This window comes from Hemicordylus capensis, chromosome 1 (assembly GCF_027244095.1).
Source record: "Hemicordylus capensis ecotype Gifberg chromosome 1, rHemCap1.1.pri, whole genome shotgun sequence".
NCBI classification, from domain to species: domain Eukaryota; kingdom Metazoa; phylum Chordata; class Lepidosauria; order Squamata; family Cordylidae; genus Hemicordylus; species Hemicordylus capensis.
The window spans coordinates 86,806,251-86,833,794 of record NC_069657.1 but is presented as its reverse complement, the minus strand read 5'-3'; the positions used below and the strand labels follow the sequence as shown (position 1 = coordinate 86,833,794).

The 27,544-nt window shown below is 43.2% G+C and overlaps 1 protein-coding gene across 1 annotated transcript; it reads left to right on the top strand.

Annotated features, from left to right (window-relative positions):
• The first annotated feature begins 4,262 nt into the window (after positions 1-4,262).
• On the top strand, positions 4,263-27,544 carry LOC128321945 (astacin-like metalloendopeptidase). Its single transcript, XM_053242575.1, has 8 exons — positions 4,263-4,354; positions 12,102-12,193; positions 16,296-16,436; positions 16,538-16,655; positions 17,696-17,871; positions 20,313-20,394; positions 25,522-25,649; positions 27,363-27,544. The coding sequence occupies exons 1-8, from the start codon at positions 4,263-4,265 to the stop codon at positions 27,374-27,376; spliced, it is 843 nt and encodes a 280-aa protein (XP_053098550.1). The 3' UTR covers positions 27,377-27,544.

Genomic DNA, 27,544 nt, shown 5'->3' with positions numbered 1-27,544 from the left:
GTGATTCTCTTTATTGAGCAGGGGGAGAGTAACTGGCCCTACCCACCCCCAGCACGGTACCTCCAGTGACTGTTGCTGGTCTCTATCTTATGTTTCTTTTTAGAATATGAGCCCTTTGGGGACAGGGAGCCATCTTATTTATTTATTATTTCTCTGTGTAAACTGCCATGAGCCATTTTTGGAAGGGTGCTATAGCAATCGAATAAATAAATAAAATAATTAAAATAACAAACAAACAAATAAATAAATATGTTGCAGGAATGTACTGATGTCTATACACTCATACATGTTCTTGTGTGAATAACTGTACTTGCATTCATTGTAAAAGTGAATGTGAGTACAGGCCCCTCAAACGCAGGCTACAGGTAGGCAGGAAGGAATACACTTCAGGAATACACTACAGGTAGGTAGGAAAGAATACGCAGGAATACGCAGTACACTTCCTATGCAGGTAGGAAGTGTATTGTGTGCTGCTGTACCTGTGTTGAACATAACAGGTGAGTAACTGTACCTGTGTACAGATCTGTACACGGTGCACTTGTATGGGTGTTGAACATAATGTGTGAATAGAGCATATGTGTCAAGCTTTGCATGTGATGAATATTCTAGCTCACATGCTGCGCAGCAAGCCTCCAGCCCAAGCAACACTTTAGCTTGCTGCTTCTGAACCCCTTTAAATTAAACTGGTGCAGCTTGTTAGAGTGGCTGGGGATGATGGGAACTGTAGTCCAACAACAGCTTGAGGGTCAAAGTTGGGCAGCCTCGGTGTACATGGTTGTCGATCTGTAAATGCATACAGTGGTTCACACGGTGGCTCCCTCAGCTGCCTGTCTAAGTGGCAGGTGAGCTCAATGCTTCTGAGCCCCTTTAAACCCCGTCAGTGTGGCTTCTGAAGGTGGAGAAGCTCCCTAGCTACTAAGGAGTGTGTCCTCATACTCCTGCTGCTATTTCCACTGGGAATAAGGTGAGTAGAACTTTGAGTAGAACTTCCTTTGAGAAGTTTTTCTTGAGACAGAGATTTCTGAAAAGAACATTTATACATGTTGATTCTACCTGCTTATGTTTGGTATTCATTCTCCAGTCTAATGTTCAAAAGGGGAGAGAAGCTGCTTAAAGGTCAATAGGCAAAATAAAGAAGAGGTATGAAATGGAAATAGTTCACAGAAGAATATACCCGTGTTACACAAATTCCTCCCAGTTCTTGAAGTAAACTCTGTATGACCTGAAAAACCTCTTATACTGGAATGTCAGCAATGTCCTGTGCATTGTGAGATCACGTACACAGCCCTTTCAATAGAGCACTATTTCAAGCACGTGATTCTGGAACACATTACTTCAACTATTTTGATGCAGAAGCAAAAACAAAGATGGGGGCACAATCTAGAAAAATGTCTGTGCACTTGTGCTCAATTTAAATCCTGCTAACTTGGCAAAGAGGCATCTTTTTAACATGGTGATTCTCTTTATTGAGCAGGGGGAGAGTAACTGGCCCTACCCACCCCCAGCACAGTACCTCCAGTGACTGTTGCTGGTCTCTATCTTATGTTTCTTTTTAGAATGTGAGCCCTTTGGGGATAGGGAGCCACCTTATTTATTTATTATTTCTCTGTGTAAACTGCCATGAGCCATTTTTGGAAGGGTGCTATAGCAATCGAATAAATAAATAAAATAATTAAAATAACAAACAAACAAATAAATAAATATGTTGCAGGAATGTACTGATGTCTATACACTCATACATGTTCTTGTGTGAATAACTGTACTTGCATTCATTGTAAAAGGGAATGTGAGTACATGCCCCTCAAACGCAGGCTACAGGTAGGCAGGAAGGAATACACTTCAGGAATACACTACAGGTAGGTAGGAAAGAATACGCAGGAATACGCAGTACACTTCCTATGCAGGTAGGAAGTGTATTGTGTGCTGCTGTACCTGTGTTGAACATAACAGGTGAATAACTGTACCTGTGTACAGATCTGTACACAGTGCACGTGTATGGGTGTTGAACATAATGTGTGAATAGAGCATATGTGTCAAGCTCTTGGTCTTCATCATAGTACAATCCATACATGTTTTAGGCCACTTGAATTCATAGGAATTGAACTATAGCAATCAGATGGTAAGGTAAAGTGTGCCATCAAGTCGATTTTGACTCTTAGCACCCACAGAGCCCTGTGGTTTTCTTTGGTAGAATACAGGAATAGTTTACCATTGCCTCCTCCCATGCAGTATGAGATGGTACCTGCTGGAAATGCATGAACCACTTTTTTGGGTGAAGGATAAATCTGTATATCAAGATGTACAAACTGTTGGGTTTAGAGGAATCTGGCCTTTTTTAAAAGATAAAATCAAGTCAGCTTATTCAAGGGATTAGGTTCATTACTCCCTCATGTCACTGTGAGATGGCTCAATACCCACTTACTACATTGTAGTTCAGTACATATGGATAGAAAACCCATATGGATAGAAAACTGGATAGGACAGTAAATAAGTGAAGAGGACACTGAATTTATTTATTTATTCATTTTTAAAACTTTTATACCACCCTTCCAAAAAGCTCAGGGCAGTTTACATTAAAACACCATTAAAATCAATTAATAATTAAAACAAAAATTATAAAGCATAAAAACAATGATTAATAATTTGATTGCAGTGTCCTATGATGATCAGGATAGTGACTAGACATTAATGATCCTGACAAAGCTGTAAAGGACAGATAATTCAATCTACAAATTATGCACAATCCTGAACCCAAGGATAGAATGAGAATAAAGCCAACAAATCTTGGCTGGGATTTTGCTTTGCAGTCATCTACTGATTGACATAACATACATTAACATACAGTATATTAGGATTGTTATCTATTAATAACTTTTATTAATACTGGCTGAGATAAAGAGGAAAGTTACTCTAAGTAGTCTCATTGAAATTAAAAGGACAAGTTAGGCATTGCCGCGATGAGGAAAATGAACTCAGCTGTCTGCATCATCTCAGCGCTTGATTCTGATTTAACTGTTCAGTGCAGGAAAAAACAGAAACTAGCTTGTAGACATAGCCCCCAAAGACAAAAACATATTGAAGCTATTCACACGTGTGCAAAACTGGGCCAAGGGAGCCCTGCCCGGTTTTGCTCACACTTGTTAACCACTGAGATCGGGCCCGATCTCGGCAGCAAAACGGCAGCAAACCCACCTAAACAGCCACCTTCTAAAACAAGGTTAAGGGAGCAACTGTTCCCTTAACCTCATTTTTTGTGGGGGATTGTGTGGTAGCTGCTTGCTGCCTGACTGCGTGGGTAATCATCTAGGCGTGCGGGAAGTGCACCCAGCAACACAAGCAAGATTGGCTGTGGGGAAGGTAAGTTTAACCCCCCTTCCCTGCAGACCGCCCTTTAGCCCTACCCCGTAATCATGAGAAGAGGCTCATTATGCACTGCAAGGACAAAAAAATGTGCCTAAACAAACTTCCATCAGCCCTTCCTATAGTTTCAGAAAATATGTGGGGAAAGAAGTAAAAAAAAAAAAAAATAGAGCCACAGTGGGCATGCTTTCAAAATAATACATCTATGTTGTTTTATAAACAAACTGCACATAGTTTCATTACTTTTTTGGCCCAAAAAATGTGAATAGGTTTATATGGATCTGTAACCATTGTATTAATGTAATGAAAATAAAACTAATCTGAAGCGTTTGGATGGATTTCCAAGGCATTCTTCACACAGCAAGCTTTATCATGAGTTTACTGACAGGCTTTACTGCGAACTTGAAGTTGTCCCAAAAAACCAATGCAAAAAGTAGATTTTTAAACTCTGGATATAAATCGGGCTACATGTTGGTCACTTTAAGTGGCACAGCAGGGAAATGCTTGACTAACAAGCAGAAGGTTGCCAGTTCGAATCCCCGCTGGTACTATATCAGGCAGGAGCAATATAGGAAGATGCTGAAAGGCATCATCTCACACTGCGCGGGAGGAGGCAATGGTAAACCCCTCCTGCATTCTACCAAAGAAAACCACAGGGCTCTGTGGGTGCCAGGAGTCAAAATCGACTTGATGGCGCACTTTACTTACCTTACACTCTAACATGAAACCTGAATTGTGTGTGAAGTGCTCCCTAATAGCTTTCAAGGACTTTGGGGTAAATCTGCCTGATATGTGAATGCACACCTCCATTCCAGAGGAGATGCGAGCTAAAGGGCTTTAAAAACCTTGTGTGAAAAATACCCTGGTCTCAGTGGTTGGCATAATGTTCAAGTCTGACAGGGATGGAAGACATCAGCAGTGGCACTGCTGTGGACACAGAAGCATCTGGAGTCATCAGTCTTAATGGAATAGACTGTAATACAGTATATAGTAGGTATTGTATGCCGAGATTATTAGAAAATGTCTGGAGATCCCTACTCATGATAAGCTATACCCAGTTATGATAAACTATAATGACAATGCAAGCTGCCATTCTTCAGTCTTTAGCATTCTTCTGAGCCTTTACCCTCAGACTGTTCATACAATTGTCACAACAAAGATCACAGAACTTATCTTTTCCAAGAATCTGCTTTTGTTTCCCTTCTCTATAGCAACAATCATGTGAATAGAAAATGAATACTTACAGGCACAAACCATCCATTGATCAAGGAGTGACTGATACTCTAGCTGACTGATACTCTAGTGTCAGACACTCTAGCTTTGTGAGTGATACTCTAGCTTTGATTGCTGTGGCAGGTGCTGCACAAGTTGACCCTAAGTATGGATAACAAGCTACATACCCCTTGTCAGCTTCTGCCTTTGAAAACAATCCGGAAACTGCAGCTGGTACAAAATAGGGTTGCAAGATTATTAACTGGGCCTGGATGTTTTGATCATACTACCCCAGTGCTTCGTCAGCTGCACTGGCTTCCAGTCCATTTCCAGGACCAATTGAAAGTGCTAGATTGAATTGTTAAAGCCAAAAATGGCTTGGAACCAGGTTACCTGAGAGAGCACCAGCCCCATATGTCCTGACTCAGAACTTAAGATCTTCTTCAGAGGCCCTGCTCTGAGTGCCCCCGCCAATTAGGTGAGGCCAGAGGCTACTAGGGAGAGAGCCTTTTCAGTGGTTGCACCCCCTTTATGGAATAGCCTCCCCAGTGAGGTTTGCCTGGCATCTCACCAATTTAACCCCACAAGAGAAGATATGGGATACCCCCACTAAAGACTCTGCACCAACAACAGAATCCAGGTCGGCTCAAATACGAGAGGTTTTGTCCACACAAAAAATCATTAACAGCTTCACAGCAGCTAATTGATAGCTCTGATGCCAGAATGGAGATAGCCTGTATGAGTCCCCTCGCCACCCTTGACGATTCCACTGGATGTGAACCTGCAGACACAATACAAGCAGCAAAGAATTGCTTCTTTACCACATGTATTGCCAGAGCATAGGTCTTCAATTGTGCTCTGTGATATAACCTGTCAGATTCGAGTCAAGACTCAAGTCTTTCTCTATTTGCACTCCGGTCATCTACCTCGCTGCTTCAGCTCCCATAGTTCTTCCATATACCATGGAGCTGTATAAAAGCAGATTGAAGGGGATGCTTAGGAGTGATCAGGTCTATCCCCCTAGTGAGCTCATTATTCCAATTCTCCACCAGGGTGTCAACATTAAAAACCCTCCAAGTTTTTTTTGGAATCCAATAGCCTCCTCGGGCAGACCATCCTAATATGGATGGATGGATGGATGGATGGACGGACATAGGACATAGGAAGCTGCCATATACTGAGTCAGAACATTGGTCTATCTAGCTCAGTATTGTCTTCACAGACTGGCAGCGGCTTCTCCAAGGTTGCAGGCAGGAATCTCTCTCAGCCCTATCTTGGAGATGCCAGAGAGGGAACTTGAAACCTTCTGCTCTTCCCAGAGTGGCTTCATCCCCTGAGGGGAATATCTTACAGTGCTCAAACTTCTAGTCTCCCTTTCATATGCAACCAGGGCAGACCCTGCTTAGCTAAGGGGACAAGTTGTGCTTGCTACCACCAGACTAGCTCTCCTCTCTGTATGTATGTATTTATATAACGCCCCTCCAAAAATCACTCAGGGTGGTTTATAACAGATAAAAACAATTAAAATCAATTAGCATTTAAAATCAAAATTAAATCAATTAATTAAAATCATTCAAACATTAAAAACATTAACATTAAAATCATTCAAAACCAGCATTAAAAATTTAAACCATACATCTGATTTAAAGCCTGAATGAATAAATGTGTTTTCAGCACCTTTTTAAAAGTAGCCAGAGATGGGGAAGGTCTTATTTCAACAGGGAGCGCATTCCAAAGTCCAGGGGCAGCAACGGAGAAGGCCAGTTCCTGAGTAGCCGCCAAGCGAGTTGACGGCAACTGCAGGCAAACATCTCTAAATGATCTCAACAGGTGGTGGGGCACATGGTGAAGAAGACGTTCTCTTAAATACCTAAGCCGCTTAGGGCTTTTTAGGTAATAAGCAGCACCTTGTATTTTGCCCAGAAACGTAGTGGCAGCCAGTGTAGTTCTTTCAATGCAGGAGTAATATGGTCTCTCCTAGATGATCCAGAGACCAACCTGGCCACCGCATTCTGGACCAACTGCAGTTTCTGGACTGCATACAAAGGCAGCCCCACATAGAGCGCATTGCAGTAATCCAGCCTAGAGGTTACCAGCATATGTACCACTGTTTTGAGGACGTTCATCTCAAGAAATGGATGCAGCTGATGTATCAGCTGAAGCTGATAAAAAGCACTGGCTTCCTATGTTCCTAACACCTCTGGCCACTGCCTCAACCTCCTCCAAGCTGTGCTGTGTTGTGAACTGCCCAGAGAACAATTTATTATGGGCAGCTAACAAAGTTGTTATTGTTGGGGTGTTTTTTTTTTTAATTAGAGGCTGATTTCATGTTTCAGCATAGGCAGAAATATTATCAGACCTTATGTACATTGGCTAAAATTTAGGATTGCAAAGGTCTGCCTTACAACACCTTACAATTTACAACACCTTACAAATACCTTACAATTACACAACAGCAATTGTCAATAGGAAAGCTGAAGGCATAAAGAATGGCATCTCTGTGAGAGATTAGGATCTGAGGGAGGATGTGATAGGAGAATGGTGGCATGTATCAGATAGGAAGGCTGCCCCTCAGGTTAGAATACAAAAAAGTACAAAGACAACTCCTTCAGTTAGATACAAAAGGTACAAAAGCAACCCCTCAGGTTAGAATAAAAAACAGTACAAAGGCAACCCTTCATGTAAGAATACAAAAGAAGGTTGCCCCTCAGGTTAGAATACCAAAAGGTACAAAGGCAAAAAGAAGTGAGCCAGTAGTGACCAGCTAATTAAGGAAACCAGGAACATGGCCAGAGTTTATGTGGTTCCCTCAATTACTCAGAATGTATTGCTTATTTCTTGTTTTCTGAGATTCTCATTGGCTGCTGAAATTACTGGCGGGCTAGTTTTTCAGCCCTGGTAGTATATCTACCAGGGTAGTATATCTACCAGGCTCTGATAGTATATCTAGGAACAGTGCTCTCGATACAGGAGAAAAAGCTGGAGCTAGAGATAACTTGAAAATGGACTTGAAGATACCTGTAGTCTTGTGTATATGTCTATTTTGCTTTATTGTTGGATTTCCTATACAGGTGAGCTAGATCCACATCAACATTTTGGCTCTACTATTTGTTTCTACTATTTATCTGATGGATGGATTGTTTCTTAATCTTACTTATTTATACTAACACAAGAACAATATTAATGTTGCCGCATCATTTCAAATAAATCTCTTCCCTCACCTTCCTTTGGTTCTATTTTAGGTTTTTTAACCTAGGAAACTGTTGTTACATTTATGCTTTTTGTTTTTTAATTTGCATATTGTTCAGTATCACTAAAGCTAATATGCATTTAATATATTATTTTTGCAGGACAGCAAGGAAAATGATGGCACAAGTAAGCAGAAATTATTATACTTTTTTTTTTTAAAAAAAGTGGTAGTTTGGAATAAAAATGCCAAATGATGGGGCGGGGGGAGGTGCTGAAATAAAAATCATGTATGCAAGTTCTTTCTTATCTTTATTTAGAAGTTTTCAGTTGAATTTCAGATTCATTATTTTGCCTAAATATTCAATTATTTCCCAGAAATACAGCACAATCATCCAAGAACAACGAAGTCTGAAATGTTCCAGGGCTATCAACTGTGTACTCACATGGTGTTTTATTGTTTAATCATAATTCATAACAGAGCAAAACATAATGGCACAAGGAATTAAAGTTAGGAGGTACAAAGACCGAGACGATGCCTAACATGCAGACTAGCATTACACAGGAGCCACTGTGCTAAGTTGGTGTGCACTGCTTTTGCGTGAGCTGGAGAAAAGACCATTTACAACTATTTCTGTTTCCCTCTGAAGCCCATTGTGCCTCCTGAAAATGTGCCCTTGAGGGTCATACAGAACTCGTGGACACATTTTTGTGAGGCACAGTGGGCTCCAGAGAAAAGGGGAGACTGGCAAAAATCACCCCCTTCCTCCACTCGTGAGATGGTGCAACATTCTGGAACTCAACATTGTTGCACCAGTGCAATGCTAGACTGTATGTCAGCCAATGCTGAGTTGTCCTTAAGAATTGTACAGTATAGTGAGAGAGGTACAGCATCATCAGACAGGAGAAGCTCAGCAATTTGTTCAAGTGATATAAGGCCCAAAGTGCTGATGAACAACTGGAAGGAAGGGAAGGTACTGCTACATATTTAGATCAAGAGGCAGCAGGACTAAGATTTCTCCAAGCAACAAAGATTCAAGCCAAGATTTAGTGAGCCAAGATGAATACAGGACGATATTGTCTAAGAGGACAGAGTTTGTACAACATTCTTTCATTATAGTTGGTAGACCTGAAGCTATAGATAGACTAGAAGCTGCAGCAGAGATTGCATGGTTTTTAGGAGCTGTGGAGAAAGGGAAATGGAATTCTTCTAGACAGAAGTCCCATTCAGATATTAAAAATCATTATACAGAAAAGAATCATTATTCTTTTTGGTTGGTGCGGCCTGAGGATGTGGACAAGATCCTGGGCAGCATGCGGGTGACTTCGTGCGCTCTTGACCCTTGCCCTTCATGGCTCATAAAAGTTGCCAGGGAGGGGACAGGCATATGGCTGGAGGTGATCGTTAATGCTTTATTAAGGGAGGGCAGGATGCCATCATGCCTCAAGGAGGCGGTGGTAAGACCACTATTAAAAAAGCCCTCCCTTGATCCCTCCAACCTGGATAACTTTAGACCTGTGTCTAACCTTCCCTTTTTGGGCAAGGTGATAGAGCGTGTGGTGGCGTCCCAGCTGCAGATGGTCTTGGATGATACGGATTATCTGGACCCTTTTCAATCTGGCTTCCGCCCTGGGTATGGGACTTAGACTGCCTTGGTCGCTCTAGTGGATGACCTATGCTGGGAACTAGACAGGGGGCATGAGTCCCTGTTGGTTCTGCTGGACCTCTCGGTGGCGTTCGATACCATTGACCATGGTATCCTTCTGGGCCGCCTCTTGAGTATAGGAATCAGAGGCACTGCGTTGCAGTGGTTCCGGTCCTTTCTTGTGGGGAGGGCCCAGAAGGTGGTGCTGGGGGACTACTGCTCGGCCCCGTGGCTGTTGTCCTGTGGGGTCCCGCAGGGTTCGGTCTTGTCCCCCATGCTGTTTAACATCTACATGAAGCCGCTGGGAGAGGTCATCCGGGGACTTGGACTGAGTTGTCAGCAATATGCAGATGACACTCAGCTCTATCTCTCCTTGTCATCTGATCCTAGGGAGGCGGTGGATGTCCTGAATCGGGGGCTGGAGGCCATGATGGGTTGGATGTGGGCTAATAAACTGAAATTGAATCCAGATAAGACGGAGGTACTGTTGGTCAGTAGGAGAGCCAATCGGGATGAGGAGATTTTACTTGTTCTGGATGCGGTTGCACTCCCCTTGAAGGAGCAAGTATGCATCTTGGGGTTACTACTGAACCCGGCTCTGCTTTTGGAAGCTCAGGTGGAGGCAGTGGCCAGGGGTGCCTTTGCACGGCTTTGGCTAGTGCGCCAGCCTTCTCCCTTTCTCGAGAAGGCAGATCTGGCCACGGTTACCCATGCCTTAGTCACGTCGCGGCTGGATTACTGTAACGCGCTCTACGTGGGGCTGCCCTTGAAGAATATCCAGAAACTGCAGCTAGTGCAAAACGCGGCAGTGAGGGTTTTATCCGGAGCTGCCCATTTGGAGCACATCACCCCCATTTTGAAAGAGTTGCATTGGCTGCCGGTTCGTTTCCGGGTCTAATTCAAGGTGCTGGTTTTGACCTTTAAAGCCCTTAACGGTTTGGGCCCGGGGTATTTGAGGGACTGCCTGCTCCCAAGGGTTGCTGCCCACTTGACGAGGACATCTGGTGGGGCCCTGCTCCGGGTGCCGACAATGAGAGAGGCCCGGCTGTCGTGCACTTGGGACAGGGCCTTCTCTGTTGCTGCTCCCAGACTTTGGAATGCTCTCCCAGTGGCCATTCGCTCCTCAGACTCCATCATGGCTTTTAGAAAGCTTGTAAAAACTTGGCTTTTTACCCAGGCTTTTACATAATCATTTTTACTGCTGCTTCTGTGTGCTTTTATCTGTTGTATTGTTTTTATGCCTGTATATTATATGTTTTTATATTTTGTAGCTTGATGTTTTTATTGCCTTTTTACTGTATATTTTAACTTTTGTAAACCACCTTGGGGTTGTCTTTTAATGAAAGGTGGTATATAAATGTAACAATAAATAAATAAATACAGTAGCTGTGTACAGTGGTGCAAAGGGAGGATGATGATGTTGATGCAGCAGCATCACAAGCACAGAAGTGGCTGCCGTGCCATCATGCTTAGGGCTCCTCTCTTTTCAGACAAGCCCTGCTGTAAGTGTGAGTTGTGGGAAGAGGCAGTAAGTGATGGGGTGGACGTGGGACTTCCTCGCCCTTTGCAATGGAATGGGGCTAAACTAAGCAAACATTTCATCTGTACAATGATATTGCTTTCCAAATGGCTAAAGAAATGGAAGGGAAAGTCAAAGATCAAAGATTTTACTGAGGTCACTTGCCTCACAATAAAATGAAATGTTTGTGCTCAACTAGAATGTTGACATACTGCCCAAGAGAAATCCTTCTGAGTGAAATGCAGGAATTACAAAAGAGGGTTAAGGGGGCATGCAGTCATAATGGAAGTATTAGGCAGAATGTTTTCTTTGTATCCATTCTTGACCTTTTGAAGACACAATAATAACATTCAAAATAGAGACAACAATTGAAGCCCAAGATGCGAAAGCTTAAAAAAAACCTTTTGCTATTTAAAAAAACCCTTTATGGTTAAATACCACAACCTATTCCTAAACATACCACTGGGAAATAAGTCTGTTGATGTCTGTGTAATTTACTCTGAAGTGGCAAGAGTTCGAACTTACAGTAAGTGCCAGTATGATAAAACCATCTTTAAAGGCACGCAGTAAATGCATGACTTTGATTTGTGGCCCTGCTTGAATGGTTTGAAGTAAAGCTTGGTGATCTATTGATTATTCATGTTTTATTACCTTTCTATCAATAAGACACCCAAAGTGCTACTCTCAAAGCATTTTCTGAAATCAAACAGAGGTCAAGAAGAAAGGGATAAAAAAATTCCTTCCCTGACTGGGCTTTTCTCAGGAGCTCATCTTTGTTTTCTTTCCTCTAAAATGTGAATTGTAAATTTAATAAGCAGGCCTTAGGCAGATCATTAACACCTACTCTGAAACAAACTGTACTCTGGTATTAGTGTCCCAGTTCATTCATTTAAAAATCTCCCACAAAGAGTGCCCCCATCCATCATAACAGTCATTGTGAGGGAAGTAACATATAACTTGGGGCATGCATACCAATGAACCACCTAAGCACATCCACAGATTGTGAAAACCCATGCCCATCACCAATCACAGTTACCTGTGAGGACTACAAACCCACCTGTGCGTCCATCATAGACACTTGTGGCCAGAGTAGCCACCAGGCACTGCTTTGCTAGCCTTTTTTTTTTAATATACATATTGTAATCTGTTGTGTTGCATTGTAATCTGTTGTGTTTCAGAGTAGTCACCCTTCTTTCATTTGCAGGCCCAAATTTCACAGGGCAGATAGAGAGGAAAGATATATTTACTGAAATTTTAAAGGCCAACCAAGGTAAGAAACATATATTTTGCTCTTAGATGTATAGCTAAATGCAATGCACGGACTTAGTGTCATGATTGCAAATTGCTGGTGCAAATTTAAACCAAGGTTCATAAAGAAGAAATAGTGAAATGTGGAAATGGATTCACTTCTTTCAATAAAAAAGGGCCAAATGGTTTAAACAAAACTCACTTTTTACAGCCATATATTGCATGCACCAAAAAGCTTTTCATTTAAATTGCCATGCTACAGAACCCTAATCTAAGCATTCTGCTCACTGTGTAGACTGAGATCTGAGTATCTCAGTGACAGATGACATTGCTGATTGCCACACTACTTAAGCTGTTTCCAACCATTGTTTCCAAGCTGTTTCTGTGGAGAAAGCAAAGAACTTGGTCAGCTGGATAGATGCTGGTTTAATATGGGTCAGCCTGCATTGTGTGAGGAACTAAGAGAACAACTTATGAGGTTTGCTGGATCTCCTTTACATCTCCTGAACCAGGCTTTTTAGGGATGGAGGCTAGAGAGCGGAGTCAGATAGAAGTGACAAGGGATGATGTTCTAAACTGTCTGGAAAAACTGAAACCTAACAAATCACCAGGGCCGGACGGCATCCATACAAGAGTCCTCAAAGAACTCAAATGTAAAATTGCTGACCTCCTTGCTAAAATATTTAACTTATCCCTGAAATCGGGCTCTGTACCAGAGGACTGGAGAGTAGCAAATGTAACACCGATTTTCAAAAAGGGATCCAGGGGCGATCAGGGAAATTACAGGCCGGTTAGCCTAACGTCCGTTCCAGGCAAATTGATGGAAAGCATCCTCAAGCATAAAATTGTAAAGCACCTAGAAGAACAGGCCCTGCTGGGAGTGAGCCAGCATGGCTTCCGCAAAGGTAAATCTTGCCTCACCAACCTTTTGGACTTCTTTGAGCGTGTCAACAAGTGTGTGGATCAAGGTGATCCAGCTGACATGATCTACCTGGACTTCCAAAAAGCTTTTGACAAAGTTCCTCATCAAAGACTCCTGAGGAAACTTAGCTGTTATGGGATAAAGGGACAAGTACATGTATGGATTGCTAACTGGTTGAAAGACAGGAAACAGAGGGTAGGTATAAATGGAGAGTTTTCACAATGGAGGGAAGTAAGAAGTGGGGTCCCCCAGGGATCTGTACTGGGACCAGTGCTTCTTAATTTATTCATAAATGATCTAGAAGCAGGGGTAAGCAGTGATGTGGCCAAATTTGCAGATGATACCAAACTCTTCCGGGTAGTGAAATCCGAAATGGATTGTGAGCAGCTCCAAAAGGATCTCTCCAAACTGGGGGAGTGGGCGACAAAATGGCAAATGTGGTTCAATGTTAGCAAGTGTAAAGTGATGCACATTGGGACGAAAAACCCCAACTTCAAGTATATGCTGATGGGATCCGAGCTGTCGGTGGCGGACCAGGAGAGGGCTCTTGGGGTTGTGGTGGACAGCTCGTTGAAAGTGTCGACTCAATGTGTGGCAGCTGTGAAAAAGGCAAATTCCATGCTAGGGATCATTAGAAAGGGGATTGAAAATAAAACGGCTAACATTATAATGCCCTTATACAAAACTATGGTGCAACCACACTTGGAGTAGTGCGTACAATTCTGGTCACCACATCTTAAAAAGGACATTGTAGAACTGGAGAAGGTACAGAAGAGGGCAACCAAGATGATCAGGGGCCTAGAGCACCTTTCTTATGAGGCAAGACTACAACACCTGGGTTTTTTTAGTTTAGAAAAAAGATGACTGCGGGGAGACATGATAGAGGTCTATAAAATCATGCATGGCATGGAGAAAGTGGAGAGAGAGAGATTCTTTTCCCTCTCACACAACACTAGAACCAGGGGTCACTCCATGAAATTGATTGCCAGGAGGTCTAGGACCAACAAACGGAAGCACTTTTTCACACGGCGCGTGATCCACTTGTGGAACTTTCTGCCACAGGATGTGGTGACAGCCAACAACCTGGATGGCTTTAAGAGGGGTTTGGATGACTTCATGGAGGAGAGGTCTATCAATGGCTACTAGTCGGAGGGCTGTGGGCCACCTCCAGCCTCAAAGGCAGGGTGCCTCTGAGTACCAGTTGCAGGGGAGTAATGGCAGGAGAGAGGGCACGCCCTCAACTCCTGTCTGTGGCTTCCAGCGGTATCTGGTGGGCCACTGTGCGAAACAGGATGCTGGACTAGATGGGCCTTGGGCCTGATCCAGCAGGGCTGTTCTTATGTTCTTATGTTCCTTAATGTGTTTGCCTCTATATTCTCTACCAGTTATTTATACAAGTTATATACCTGCTTCAAGACCTGCATACCTGCTTCAGAACCTGCTTACAGTGGCTGACATCCAGACTAATTTTGCATGTGCTGAAAAATTTTACACATGCACAATAAGAGAGGCATGATTTTTGCCAATTTCCCCTTACTTCTGTGACCCCTAAAATGTCCCTGAGGATCCTGTAAGAGGATATTTTCAGGAGACACCGTGGGCTGCAAAGGGAAGGGGAGATTGGTAAAAATCACTGCTCTCTCATTGCATGCACAGATCATTTTTCAGTGTGTGCAACATTACTCTGGATGTCAGCCACTAATTCTCAGGTAGTTTTCAATAGAGCTGCATGTGTATTCTCCCATTTTTATTTTGGAGCCCAAAATATTGTTGCGAATAGAAGTTTCCCCCCAAAAGCACTTTAATTGTGAAATGTTTACCTTTTTAAAATCCTGGCCATTGTCGTTGTTTTCTCATCTGCTACTGCTCCTTTGCCATTTATCCTTCTAGTTATTTATTTAATTTATTTATTTATTCAGTTTCTATACTGCCCCTCCAAAAATGGCTCAGGGCAGTTTACACAGAAATGACAAATAAATAAGATGGCTCCCTGTCCCCAAAGGGCTCATAATCTAAAAAGAAACATATGATAGACACCAGCAACAGTCACTGGAGGTACTGTGCTGGGGGTGGATAGGGCCAGTTTCTCTCCCCCTGCTAAATAAATGAGAATCACCATGTTAAAAGGTGCTTCTTTACCAAGTTAGCAGGGGTTATCACATCTTCTCCCTGGATTAATTATACAAGTGATATCAGCCAACCAAGTGATTTTGTTATGGGGTGAGGGCAAGTATGTAAGAGTGTGTGTGTGTGTGTGTGTGTGTGTGTGTGTGTGTGTGTGTGTGTAAGAGAGAGGGGTAGGGGGGAGGATGTATGTGCAATGTAATATGTGCAATAACAAACAAGTAAATATTTTAATAGACATTGAGGCTGTTCTCACAACCAGCCTAAGCCTGCCTGTGCTGCCCCAAGCAGGATTAGGGTGGTTGTAAGAAGCAGCGGGATCCTCACAAATCCCTCCGCTCCCCGTCCACCTAACTCCCTTAACAAACCTGGCTTTTAGCCGAGGTTAAGGGTGCTCTCATACCCTTATCCTGCGTGCAGCCCATGAGGTCACAGAGATGGATGCATAGAGCGCCTGTCTGATGGGGGAATTCCCAGCGCAATTCATGTGACTTGCGTCGCCGTCGCATTGAGGGATGCCTGGAAGCCAGAAAAACAAGTTCTGGCCCCAAATCTCTCCGCCCTGATCCATGCTTCACAGAACTGCACAGAGCAGGGCTGTCCATGTGGGCATGTGGGAGGTGCGTTGATGGAGGACAATTCAGTTGTCTGGGAGGGGCATAGGTTAAGTACAACCTTCCCCCCGCCCGCCCTCCCAGCCCACCTAGGATTATCGTGTGACTTGTCCCACTGTCAACAAATTATAATGTGTGTGTGTGTGTGTGTGTGTGTGTGTGTGTGTGCTTTTAAATACTGTTGAAAATATTCCCTAAAAGTGTCCCACATATTGCACAGCATAAGGCAGGCAGTGCCAATTTGCCTATGTCACTGCAGGTTTCCAGCAAAGCACCAGCTCTCTTTCACTTTTGCATAAAAGAGCAAATGCTTAGATTAGCATGTCTGCATGCCAGAAATCCTACTTAGATGAATCCCCCTTCTTAATCATGTGAGCCCCTTTAGATGCATCCCCTTTCTTAATCGCATTTTTACAGGAAAACACTTTCTAGGGTAAATACATATTGTCTTATTTTTCATGCAGAATGCAAGATGCCTCTAGATGAAGGTGACATTGCTCGGCCAAGAGCACGTAATGCAATAATTTGTACAGGCAATTCCTGCTTATGGAGCAAATCCAGTGATGAACATGTCAACATACCCTATGTCATCTCCACAAACTACAGTAATGTTTCCTTCTGAACTGTTAAGCGGACATTATTTTCCAAAATGTTGATACTGCATCCCATTAATATGAACATAAAACTTTAACCCTTCTTTCCATAGCCGAAGATCAGAAGAATATACTCATGAATGCCATGCAGGATGTGAATACACGTACTTGTGTTAGGTTTGTGGAACGTTCATCAGAAATGGATTATGTGGACATCAAACCTGAAACTGGGTGAGTTCCTTTTGTGGAAGATTAAAATACTACAGCATGTCTGCTTCATCAGCATCCATTTTCAGTGCTGCATGTATTGATAAACCGAAGCTGATAATGCAACTTGGAAGTAAAATGTTCCATCATGGAAAAATGACATAATAATAAATGTAACCTTTAACACATATTGAGGCTTTTCTCATGACCAGCCTAACCCTGCCTGGGCTGTCCCAAGGCAGGTTAGGCTTCCAGTAAGAAGCAGCGGGATCCTCACGGATATCTCTCCTCCCATCTAACCCCCTTAATAACCCAAGCTTTTTAGCTGTGGTTAAGAGGAACCCCCCCAGCTATCTTGTCCAAATTTGGGCGTACAGGATCTCAGTCTCTGTGCAGTTTTGCTGACTGCAGAAAGGAGAGGGAGTGGGCTGCGTGAGCTTCCTTATTGACTGAAGGACAGCCCACACAGCCAATCACACCAGAGTTGAGGGAGGAGCTTCCTCATTCAACTCTGATTCCCAGGGAAGCAGCCTGCGGTTCCAAATTCGGATATTCCACAGGCTGCCTGGAACCTTGGTTGTGGCAACAAAACTCACTACAACCTGAGGGTTCAGACTGGAATTCCAAATCTTAACCCTTGGTTTTATCACCACACCGGATTCCAATTCCCTGAATTTGGACGTAACATCCGCGGAACCACCCACAGAAACTGGGCCATTTAACTGTGGCTCCACATTATACATGAATGCAGCCATAGTGTGGCTTTGAGCTATATGGTGATCTTCCCTGCTCCATGTAATTGGCAACTGCTAGTTGTTTGTTTATGGTGTCAACCCATATAGTTCTATTAAATGGTATGCAATATCACTGGAGTAGGAAGCTCACCATGATGGTCTCAGTGGCAAGGTAAGATTTTGCCTATCTAGCCGAGTCCTTCCTTGAACCTCTCTGAAATGGCTTTCTTCTGTATCAATATTATTTCATGGAGACTTGGGCTCCTGAGCACATTATGAATCAACAAGATATTACTGGTGAATGTAATTAGTTGTTTTCTCTTCACTCAGCTGCTGGTCTTATATAGGAAAAATTGGAGGCCCACAAAGCGTGGTCTTGAGTGCAAATTGCATGACGAAGCGTATCATTCAGCATGAGCTGAACCATGCTATGGGTATGCTGCATGAGCATAACAGAAGCGACCGAGACAAACACGTGAAGGTCATGTGGCAGTACATTAATCCAGGTCTGTAATAGAGCTCTTTTTTCTCTAAAGTAGCTCAGCTGATACTTTATGTATTCGCATGAACTTTATTCATAGGGCTATGGCACATGATGCAGCAATTTTGCTGAAGCTATGCAAGTCTGGAGCTGGCCAATGCCTGGATGGGAGAATACCTAGGAATCCTGTGTACACCACATGGACAATAGGCAGGATATAGATGTAATAATAAATAAACATAGATACTTCTGTTCCTACTCAAAACCCATTATTCACACACACACACACACACACACACACCCCCAAGCTGATTTGCCATGAAGTAGTTAAAATGTTCACTGCTGAGTTTGCCTAGAAGAGAATGTGCTCAAGGCAAATTTATCTTAATCCAAATCCTAAATGCATGCCATTAATTTCTGTTGGATTTGGATAGTGCTAGTCCATGATCCAACCTGAGCTGTGGCTGGACAGAAGCCAACTTTCCTTGCTAGTTGGGTCTCTCACATTTCCAAGTAATGCCAAACTCAAGTGTCTGTGGGAGTACCTGAGGATTGTGTCAGAAGCATATATTGAGTAAAAGCATAACAAGCATGTTTATGTCCAAAACTTTTACCTACTTAAAAATGAACTTAAATACATAAATGCTTTGGGTGAAAAGGATAAATTTATGGATGGGCTCATGTGGGCTCTATGAAGGTAAATGATCAAAGAAAGCTAATTCCAAACACCTTGAACTAAATGGCTTGCATATTTTTGTATTATGAGAATTAAGAATGCTAATACCTATGAGTGAGCTTACAAAAATTTCATCTTTTAGCTGGTCATTCACTGGGAGTTGGGCAAGGTGCTTCAAAGATATTAGAGGTAATGACATGAAATGATCTTAAAACTCATGTATCATTTTAAGTCAGTGATGGACAACAAGCTGTGTCTGAGAAGGGTGCCAGTCCACTGGAAGGGAAACCTGAGAGCAACATTACCTTTTGTCTGGCCACTCTTGGGCTTTCTTGCTGGCATTATTTTCCCATGGCACAATGAGAAGAAACCTCAGAGGTCTTTGTAATATGACCATCAAAGGTGCCCTCCCATTTTATACAGAGCCCCTGCTGCTGGGTAAGGCAGCAGTTTGTCTTGGAAAGCACCACACTTGTACAGTGTGATATAGCAGGTGCATTGCAAGAGCTAATGGACCAGGTACAAAACAGTTACAGATTTAAGAATGACAATAATGTATATCGCTTCTCATAATTGTATCCAGAAGGATAGCAATGACCAGCTGTGTGAGGTGACGTGTATGAAAAGTTAGGAAAATGGAAGGCTGTCCATTGGGTCAGAAGAAGGATCTTGTGTGATGCTTTGCAATGCTTTTTCACAAAGCAATTGCCCCGTGAAGAATGAAGGACATCCCAGAGGCCTCTGGTTTAGTCCTGGGGGATTTCTTCAGTCTGGGGACCTGGACTGTCCCTGGACTGTCCCTTGTGTGACATCATGGCTGGGAGAATACAGTTCCAGAGCAGTTTGCCGAGGCAAGATCCAGCATCCAGGCTGAAGAAATTGATTCTCTCTATTCCACCTCCTTTAAGCAATGTGCCATGCTCCCAATCCTACTAGTTAAAGAGGGATTGTCTTCAAGGTCACTTAGCATGATAAGTGTGTGTTTTATAACTGCTTCCCTTGTAAATATGAATAAATATGATGCTGGTTTAACTAAGGCTTTATTCAGAAGCAACTCTATTTCCCCCCCTTCTCCTTTCCCTTCTTTTTCTTTCTGACTCTCCCACTACACTCTCTACAGAATCTGCACTAGAACAAACGTCTAAACAATAAAACCAAAAGATTACTAGATAGAATACAATAGAGTGTAACTACCATTAATGAGTTAAATAATAAAGCTTTCTGTTATGGACTGGAGTTAGACTACAATGAAAAGTGATGAAGAGTTTATTTCTTCTGGAATTCAGGCACCTGTAAATATAAGGATGATAAAGATCTTTAAAAATCTGCCATGTGCCAGGGGAATTGTAGGTGGGCAGAGCTGAGCAGGTCTTGTGTGTGGAGCTTGGAGCACTACTACATCTGCAGGCATTGAAAGTTAGTGTGGAACATGTGTCTAAAAAACCATCAGGGCTGTGGCCAAACAGGGCTGTCCTGCTCTAAATTGTGCAAAAGCAGTTGTGCGATTCAATCTCCATTGGAAATAATGGAGGGTGTGTTGTGCAACTGCTCTTGCACAGTTCAAAGTCGGAACAGAACAGCCCTGCTTGGCAACAGCCCTGATGGTGTTTTGGACACATACAGCAATACTGGTAGTGATGAACCACCTGCATTTCATTGCGCAGTATGGCAGCCAACTTTTTAAACGTACAATTTCTTCAACCATGTATGTAATGTATGTAATGACCATGTTAGTCTGTGTACTATATTTTGGACTGTTGTGTTCAAATTAAATACATTACAATTTCCAGGTGACCGAGGCAGCTTTAATCTGGAGAACGCTAATACTCTGGACCTTCCATATGACTATTCATCTGTGATGCATTATGGCAGGTATGAAAATTCACTGACAGTGTAATTTCTGCTAACTAATTTATAATCAATGGATTATTAAAATGTGTCAAATGTAGATAAATGCTTGGGTGCACAGAATGAGTGTTCTTTCTTTCTGAGTGAGGCTATCAGATTTGTGATCACTTTTGAACATATTTAATTGTTTTCAGTCTTCTTTCATTATGAATTTTGCCTTCTATAGCATAAGCACATGATATATAGCTTGTAAAGCTTCCCTTGCTGAACTCTGAGATCTTTTTTAAAAAAATGAAACTTAACTACATTTCTGAGCTACTTGCAGTTATGACAACAAAGAGTCTTGTGACATCTCAAAGATGAACTAGATACAGCATCATTTTATACATGCTAGGAAGGAAATTTATTTATTTATTATTTATTTAACATATTTTTATACTGTCCCAAATTCACATCTCTGGGCGGTTTTCAACAAAATAAAAACAGAAAGTAAAACAGTTAAAAACACAAACAACAAATTTAAAACACAATTTAAAAATTTTTAAACAATGTTTTAAAACATTAAAACCATTAAAACAATATTAATTAAAAGCCTGGGTGAACAGATGCCTTTTTAAAGACCTTTAAAAAGCTGTCAGAGATGGAGAGGCTCTTATTCCACTAGGGAGCACATTTCAAAGCCTCGGGGCAGCAGTGGAGAAGGCCCTTCCCTGAGTGGCCACTAGATGAGCTGGTGGCAAATGCAGATGGACCTCTCCAGATGATCTCAGTGGATGGTGGGGTTCATGACAAAGAAGACGTTCTCTTAAATACCCAGGGCCCAAGCTGTTTAGGGCTTTATAGGTTATAACCAACACCTTATATTTTGTCTGGAAACATATCGCCAGCCAGTGTAGCTCCTTCAATACAGGAGTAATATGGTCTCTACAAGATGACCCAGAGACCAACCTGGCTGGTGCAGTCTGAACCAACTGTAGTTTCTGGATCACATACAAGTGCAGCCCCACATAGAGTGCACTGCAGTAATCCAGTCTGGAGGTTACCAGCAGATGTACTACTGTTTTGAGGTTGTTCATCTCAAGAAACAGACGCAACTGGCGTATCAGCCAGAGCTGATAGAAGGCACTTCTGGCCACTGCCTCAACCTGGGACACCAGGGAGAGGCTCAGATCCAGAAGCACCCCCAGACTGCACACCTGTTCCTTCCAGGGAAGCGTGACCCTATCCAGAACAGGCAGATCAGAATCATCTCTCGAGTTCCGACCCCGCATAATGAGTACCTCCGTCTTATCTGGATTCATTCTCACTTTGTTATCCCTCATCCAGCCCATTACTGCCTCCAGGAAGGCATTTAGGGAGTTTATGCCTTCTCCCAATGAGGTTGACATGGAGAAATAGATTTGGGTGTTATCAGCATACTGATAGCACCCTGCACCAAATCTCCTGATGATCTCTCCCAGCGGTTTCATGTAGATGTTAAACAACATTGGAGACAATATGGAGCCCTGAGGCACACCATACAAAAGTTCAGATTTTGAAGAACAGCAGTCTCCAAGCGACAACATCTGGAACCTGCCCGAGAGGTAGGAGCGGAACCACCGCAAAGCAGTGCCTCCCACTCCCAATCCCCTCAGATGCTCCAGAAGGATACTATGGTCGATAATATCGATAGTATCGAATGCCGCCGAGAGGTCCATAAGGACCAACAGAGTCACACTTCCTCTTTCCATTCCCAATTGGAGATCATCCATCAGGCCGACCAAGGCAGTCTCCACACCATAGCCAGCCCGAAAGCCAGTTTGAAATGGGTCAAGATAATCAGTTTCCTCCAAGACTGTCTAGAGTTGGGAGGCCACCACCCTCTCAATTACCTTGCCCAGCCACGGAAGGTTGGAGACAGGCCTGTAGTTACTCAATTCTGAGGGATCCAGGGTAGGCTTCTTCTGAAATGGTCTAATAATTGCCTCCTTAAGACAAGGAGGCATCCTACCTTGCCTCAAAGTTACATTGTATCAAATGAAACATATTATTCCCTAGTAAGTATGTTTAGGATTGCAGCCTTATTTATTTGTTTACAGTTCGGTTTACCTCACTTTTCATAAAAACTACCCCAAGGCGGTTCACAACTTTATAAAAAAATTCCAACAATAAAATCCATAAAAATTAAAGTAGAATACCAAACAATTCAAAAATAAAATGCAACAGAAGCAGCATTGACAGATAAACCAGCACCCCTTAAGGATCAAAGGCTTGGAGAAACAGCAATGGCTGATATCCAGACTAACGAAGCAACATTGCTCCACGAGAAGCAACGAGAGAGGACAGGTGGTCTTGTGGTAGCAAGCATGACTTGTCCCCTTAGCTAAGCAGGGTCCGTCCTGCTTGCATTTGAATGGGAAACTTGATGTGTGAGAACTGTAAGATATTCCCCTCAGGGGATGGAGCCGCTCTGGGAAGAGCATCTAGGTTTCGAGTTCCCTCCCTGGCATCTCCAAGGTAGGGCTGAGAGAGATTCCTGCCTGCAACCTTGGAGAAGCCGCTGCCAGTCTGTGAAGACAATACTGAGCTAGATAGACCAATGGTCTGACTCAGCATATGGCAGTTTCCTGTGTTCCTGTGAAGCGCTTGTGCCATGCAGGCATTGACGCTACAGCCCCAAGGAACGCAGCACGCACTCACAGGGGAGATTCTTGTCGATCTCCCTCCCCTGGAAGTGCTCCCTGCAAATCGAAAGTAGGTCACTGAGAGTGGCAGCAGAGCTGTCGAGAACCGACTTCAGAATTTCAGGGAGTGCTTCTGGGAGAAGGGGGAAAGAGGGGCAATCCCCCCGCCCCACTTTGTGCACACTCTGCTTTGCTCTGGAACTCAGCATTAGCACCTACACTGCACTGGTGCTTCTCATGGATGTGCTTCATACATCTGGACGTCAGCCACAGTTTTTAGCTTGCTTCTTGAAGAGGCCCTCTTCAAGGTGGCAAGGGAAGTCAAAAAGCAGGCATCCACTACGAGAGCATGTATTGTGTCACAAGCTTTTGTGGACTTGAGCCCACTTCATCAGATCATCTGATGAAGTAGTATCTAATTCACAAAAGCTTACACCACAATTAACCTGCTCATCTTGAAGGTGCCACAAAACCTTTGCTGTCCTTGCTGAAACAAACAAACATGGCTGCTCCTCAGGTCCAGCCCAAATCCCCTTGGTGCCTGAGGTGGCATAGCAAGATAAAGCGAGCTCCCATAGCATACAGAACACAATACATGCTGCCGCCACCCACCCTGATTTCCTTAGTCCCATCCACCCCAATCTCCCACTGCCCACCTGAGCATCTGGAGCAGGCTGCATATCAATTTTATCCCCTGCCAATTTCCCCATCACAGTTTGACCATCCACCCTCCACATGTCCTGCTATCTGACAGTGGCTGCCACCACTATCACTTTTCCTCTTCCCTTCTCTTTCCACCCGTCTGTCCCACTTCCTAATGCAGTAGTTGGTGAGGTAGGCAGCCAAAGCCAGTGAACTAACAGAGGCAGCTAATCCACCACTACAGGAAATTGCCTCACCACACCTCATTAGCCAGCCAGCTCTGGATATAGTCATGGGAAGTGATATACATTATTGTGATTCTCAAATACCTTCTGGTTTGTACATGGCCCATTAGTTGTTGAAACACACCTAAATCCAATGCTCTGGGGCAATTCATACCACCTCATATCAGTTCTCCAGGAATCTGAGATCCCCATGTGCACATGTTGTGTGAACCCAGGCTTTTTTTGGCAATCTCCAGCTGTCAAGGTGTCCTGACATAAAGCTGAGATCCATAATTTACTTGCTGGAAAAGTCTAGGTTCATATGACACACTCAATGGGAGTACACGCATGGTTGGAGTCTCAAATTCCCGCTGAGCTGACATTAGAGTAATCATGTGAAGAGCCCCTGTCTATGTCTTTGGGGTAAAGAATAAAATTACATAAGATAAGAGAACCAAGCTGGCTATTCTAAGAGTTGATCGAACAAACAGGAAAAGCATGTGATGTTATTATTATTATTATTTAATTAATTAATTCGATTTCTATACCGCCCTTCCAAAAATGGCTCAGGGTGGTTTACACAGAGAAATAATATATAAATAAGATGGATCCCTGTCCCCAAAGGGCTCACAATCTGAAAAGAAAGATCAGACAGACACCAGCAACAGTCACTGGAGGTACTGTGCCGGGGGTTGTTAGGGTCAGTTACTCTCCCCCTGCTAAATAAAGAGAATCACCACATTAAAAGGTGCCTCTTTGCCAAATTAGCTTGGGGATATATGCTTTCTGAAAACATTCTAATTCAGAACACAGATGTGAGCATCACATGCTTTAGGATTCCCATGTCGAAAACTCCCTTTCCATGGAAAGCCAGCATATCAGAATATACAGTCAGTCTATCTAATCTAATCTAATCTAATCTAATCTAATCTAATCTAATCTAATCTAATCTAATCTAATCTAATCTGCTGCATTTCTAGACCGCCCCATCCAAAGGCTCTGGGCAGTGCAAAACAAATCTATGCTAGTTTTCTAATCTGGCCCCTCACAACCCCACCAAAATTCATCACGGTGTGGTAAAAAATGTGCCTACAATTTCATAAAATATCTCGACACTTAATGTGACATCTTTCTTTGGATCTCAAATGTAACACACCAGCAATATCTTAGAAGGCCATTGTGAATGGGGGTGGTGGGATTTGCAATCCAACAACATCTGAAGACACAAGGTTGGGAAGCCACCCTGGCTTAGTGCATATGTTTCACAACACTGTGATGTTCTTGCTGCTGTTTTAGACCATGTGCAATAGAACCAGATTGTGTGGCAAAATACATTTCTCCCCCACCCCCAGTCACTGCCTGGAGAAGATGCCTGGAGAAGAATATGGCTCTTTGCCATCCCTGATCTAAATGATCTTAGCATATTCCATGCTTTTTAACATGCAATATAAAGGAACATTATTCAACTAATTGACTTTATTCTGGGGGATGCTTCATTCTAGGAAGTATAGCAGGGAAAATCTTTAATATGTCCATATTGACTAATAACATATTTTCTAAAAATAAACCATGTTGTGCACTCACAACTCTAATGTCGGCTTATGAACTTCATATATCTGCAGATTTGATTACACTAATTCTCCAGGAAAAGCAACCTTGGTCCCAATTCCTGATGCCTCTGTACCTATTGGGGAGAGCAATCAACTGAGTAACCTGGATATTGCTAAAATCAACAAGCTGTATGACTGCAGTAAGTCATCCATATCAATCCTATCTTCACATTTCTCACTTCCTTAAACATCTGAATAGGAGAATAGATTTTTCTTAGTTTCTGGCAAGAGTCTTAAGAGTTATGACTTGGAAAAGAACACAGGACACAATTCAAACAAAGCAATAAAAGGATGCCATGCTGTCTTATATATGCTTTATTTGAACAAACTATGTTGTTCTCAGGGATGCATGTAGGGGAGGGGCTACTTTTGCCAGAAACCCACCTTTCATCTGCTATCCGTCATGCCCCAAAATAGGTCCCTGAGGGTTCCTCAACCAATTTCCCTCAGGGAAGAGAAATTGGTAAGAAGAAGAAGAAGAAGAAGAAGCCCTTCCCCTCTTGCGCAAGTGGAACATATTTCCACGACAGCAATGTTAGTCTGACTAGCCATCCCCCTGAATCTCTCCTTTGCATTTTTCTGCAAAGGTCAGTCCCACATGCAGAGAAAGTTTCCCCCTGCTATCTAGATTTTGGCTGACCAGGGTGTGGGGCTCACAGAATCCCTGTTTACAGTGCTTGTCTCCTCCTTGTGGGCAAGGGATTCTGCTTCACACTGCCTCCGGTGGTGATTCCTCATGTTGCAGCACTCGTCCAGACCGCAGGCCCTATGCTGACTGTGGATGCCTGCAGTTGGACTCCCTGCAGACAGGAAGGATAGAAGAGGCTTTTTGTCCAGAGAGCAGACTTTGCTGCAATAACAAGATTTTTTTGGTCTGGTGTGCATCTCCTTGTTATATTTCCTGGTGGGATCCCTGATGGCCTGTTCATGACTCCTGCTTACCTGCTTGATCTTCTTGGCTCCTGACTGTTGATCTGGTTTGACCTTTGGTGTGGCTTTGATCTCCGGCATGCTTGTGGTCCTTAGCTTCTCTCTCAGCTCTCTGATTCCTGGTGATTTACTTGCCGTGATTCCTAAGCCGGGTCATACCTAACACAGAATCACGGTCCAATGGACCCACTGTTCCCTGACCCCCGCCCCCCCCCCACTCTTCCATTTGCATTTGAATGTACAGGAAAGCTGTCTCCCTTCAGTCAGCAAGACTGCAGAGAGGCAGGTAACCTGGCTGTGCGGGCTTCCTTCCTCACAGAAGGCCAACAGCCCACACAGCCAATCAGGCCGGAGCAAGGGAAGAGCTTCCTCCCTCAACTCTGGCTCCAGCATTCGTTAGTTATGTCCGCACTGCAGAAATTGAGTTTGTGGTAGTGAAACTCCATCCTGACCGAAGTTTCAGAGTGGAGTTTGGTGAGGGAAACTGTGAGTCGCTTTCTCCCACAAACTCCATTTCTCTGGGATCATACATTCAGGTTTGGAAAATGGAGGTGAAGGGATCTCTGGTTCCCATTACATATGAACCAGGCCCCAGTGTACCCTTGTCTCCTGATTGCTGCCTGCCTGGCTCCAGTGTTCCTGACTCTCTCAGTCCTGGTACTGCTGTACACAGCTCAGCTTCTCTGACACACTGGATATACAGAGAGTTGGGATCACAGAGCTTCAATGTGGTTGTGTGGCTAGCTGGTGCCTCTGTTTTCCCCCTTTATGTGTTGAGGCTCCATGGGGCCCGGGCCATAAAGGCTGTAGTGTTCCCTAACACAGTTTGCAAATTATATACTGTAGCTGTAAGCTAAAAAATAAAAAATAAAAATGCTGTAGCTTCAAACATAGCCCTATTGTGTCTTTTATTTTCTTAACAGAAAGCACATCTTAAACTTCATAAGAACAAATAAAGCGGGCAGGTCTTCTTGAAGTGATTTCAATGAACAAGGCAAATTGTGCTGATTTTTCAAGGATGGACCTTCATAAACCTAAACTACCAGCAGCCAAAGCTTTGATCAATAGCAACCCTGCTGTACAGGTGAAGAATTGAGCATGAGGA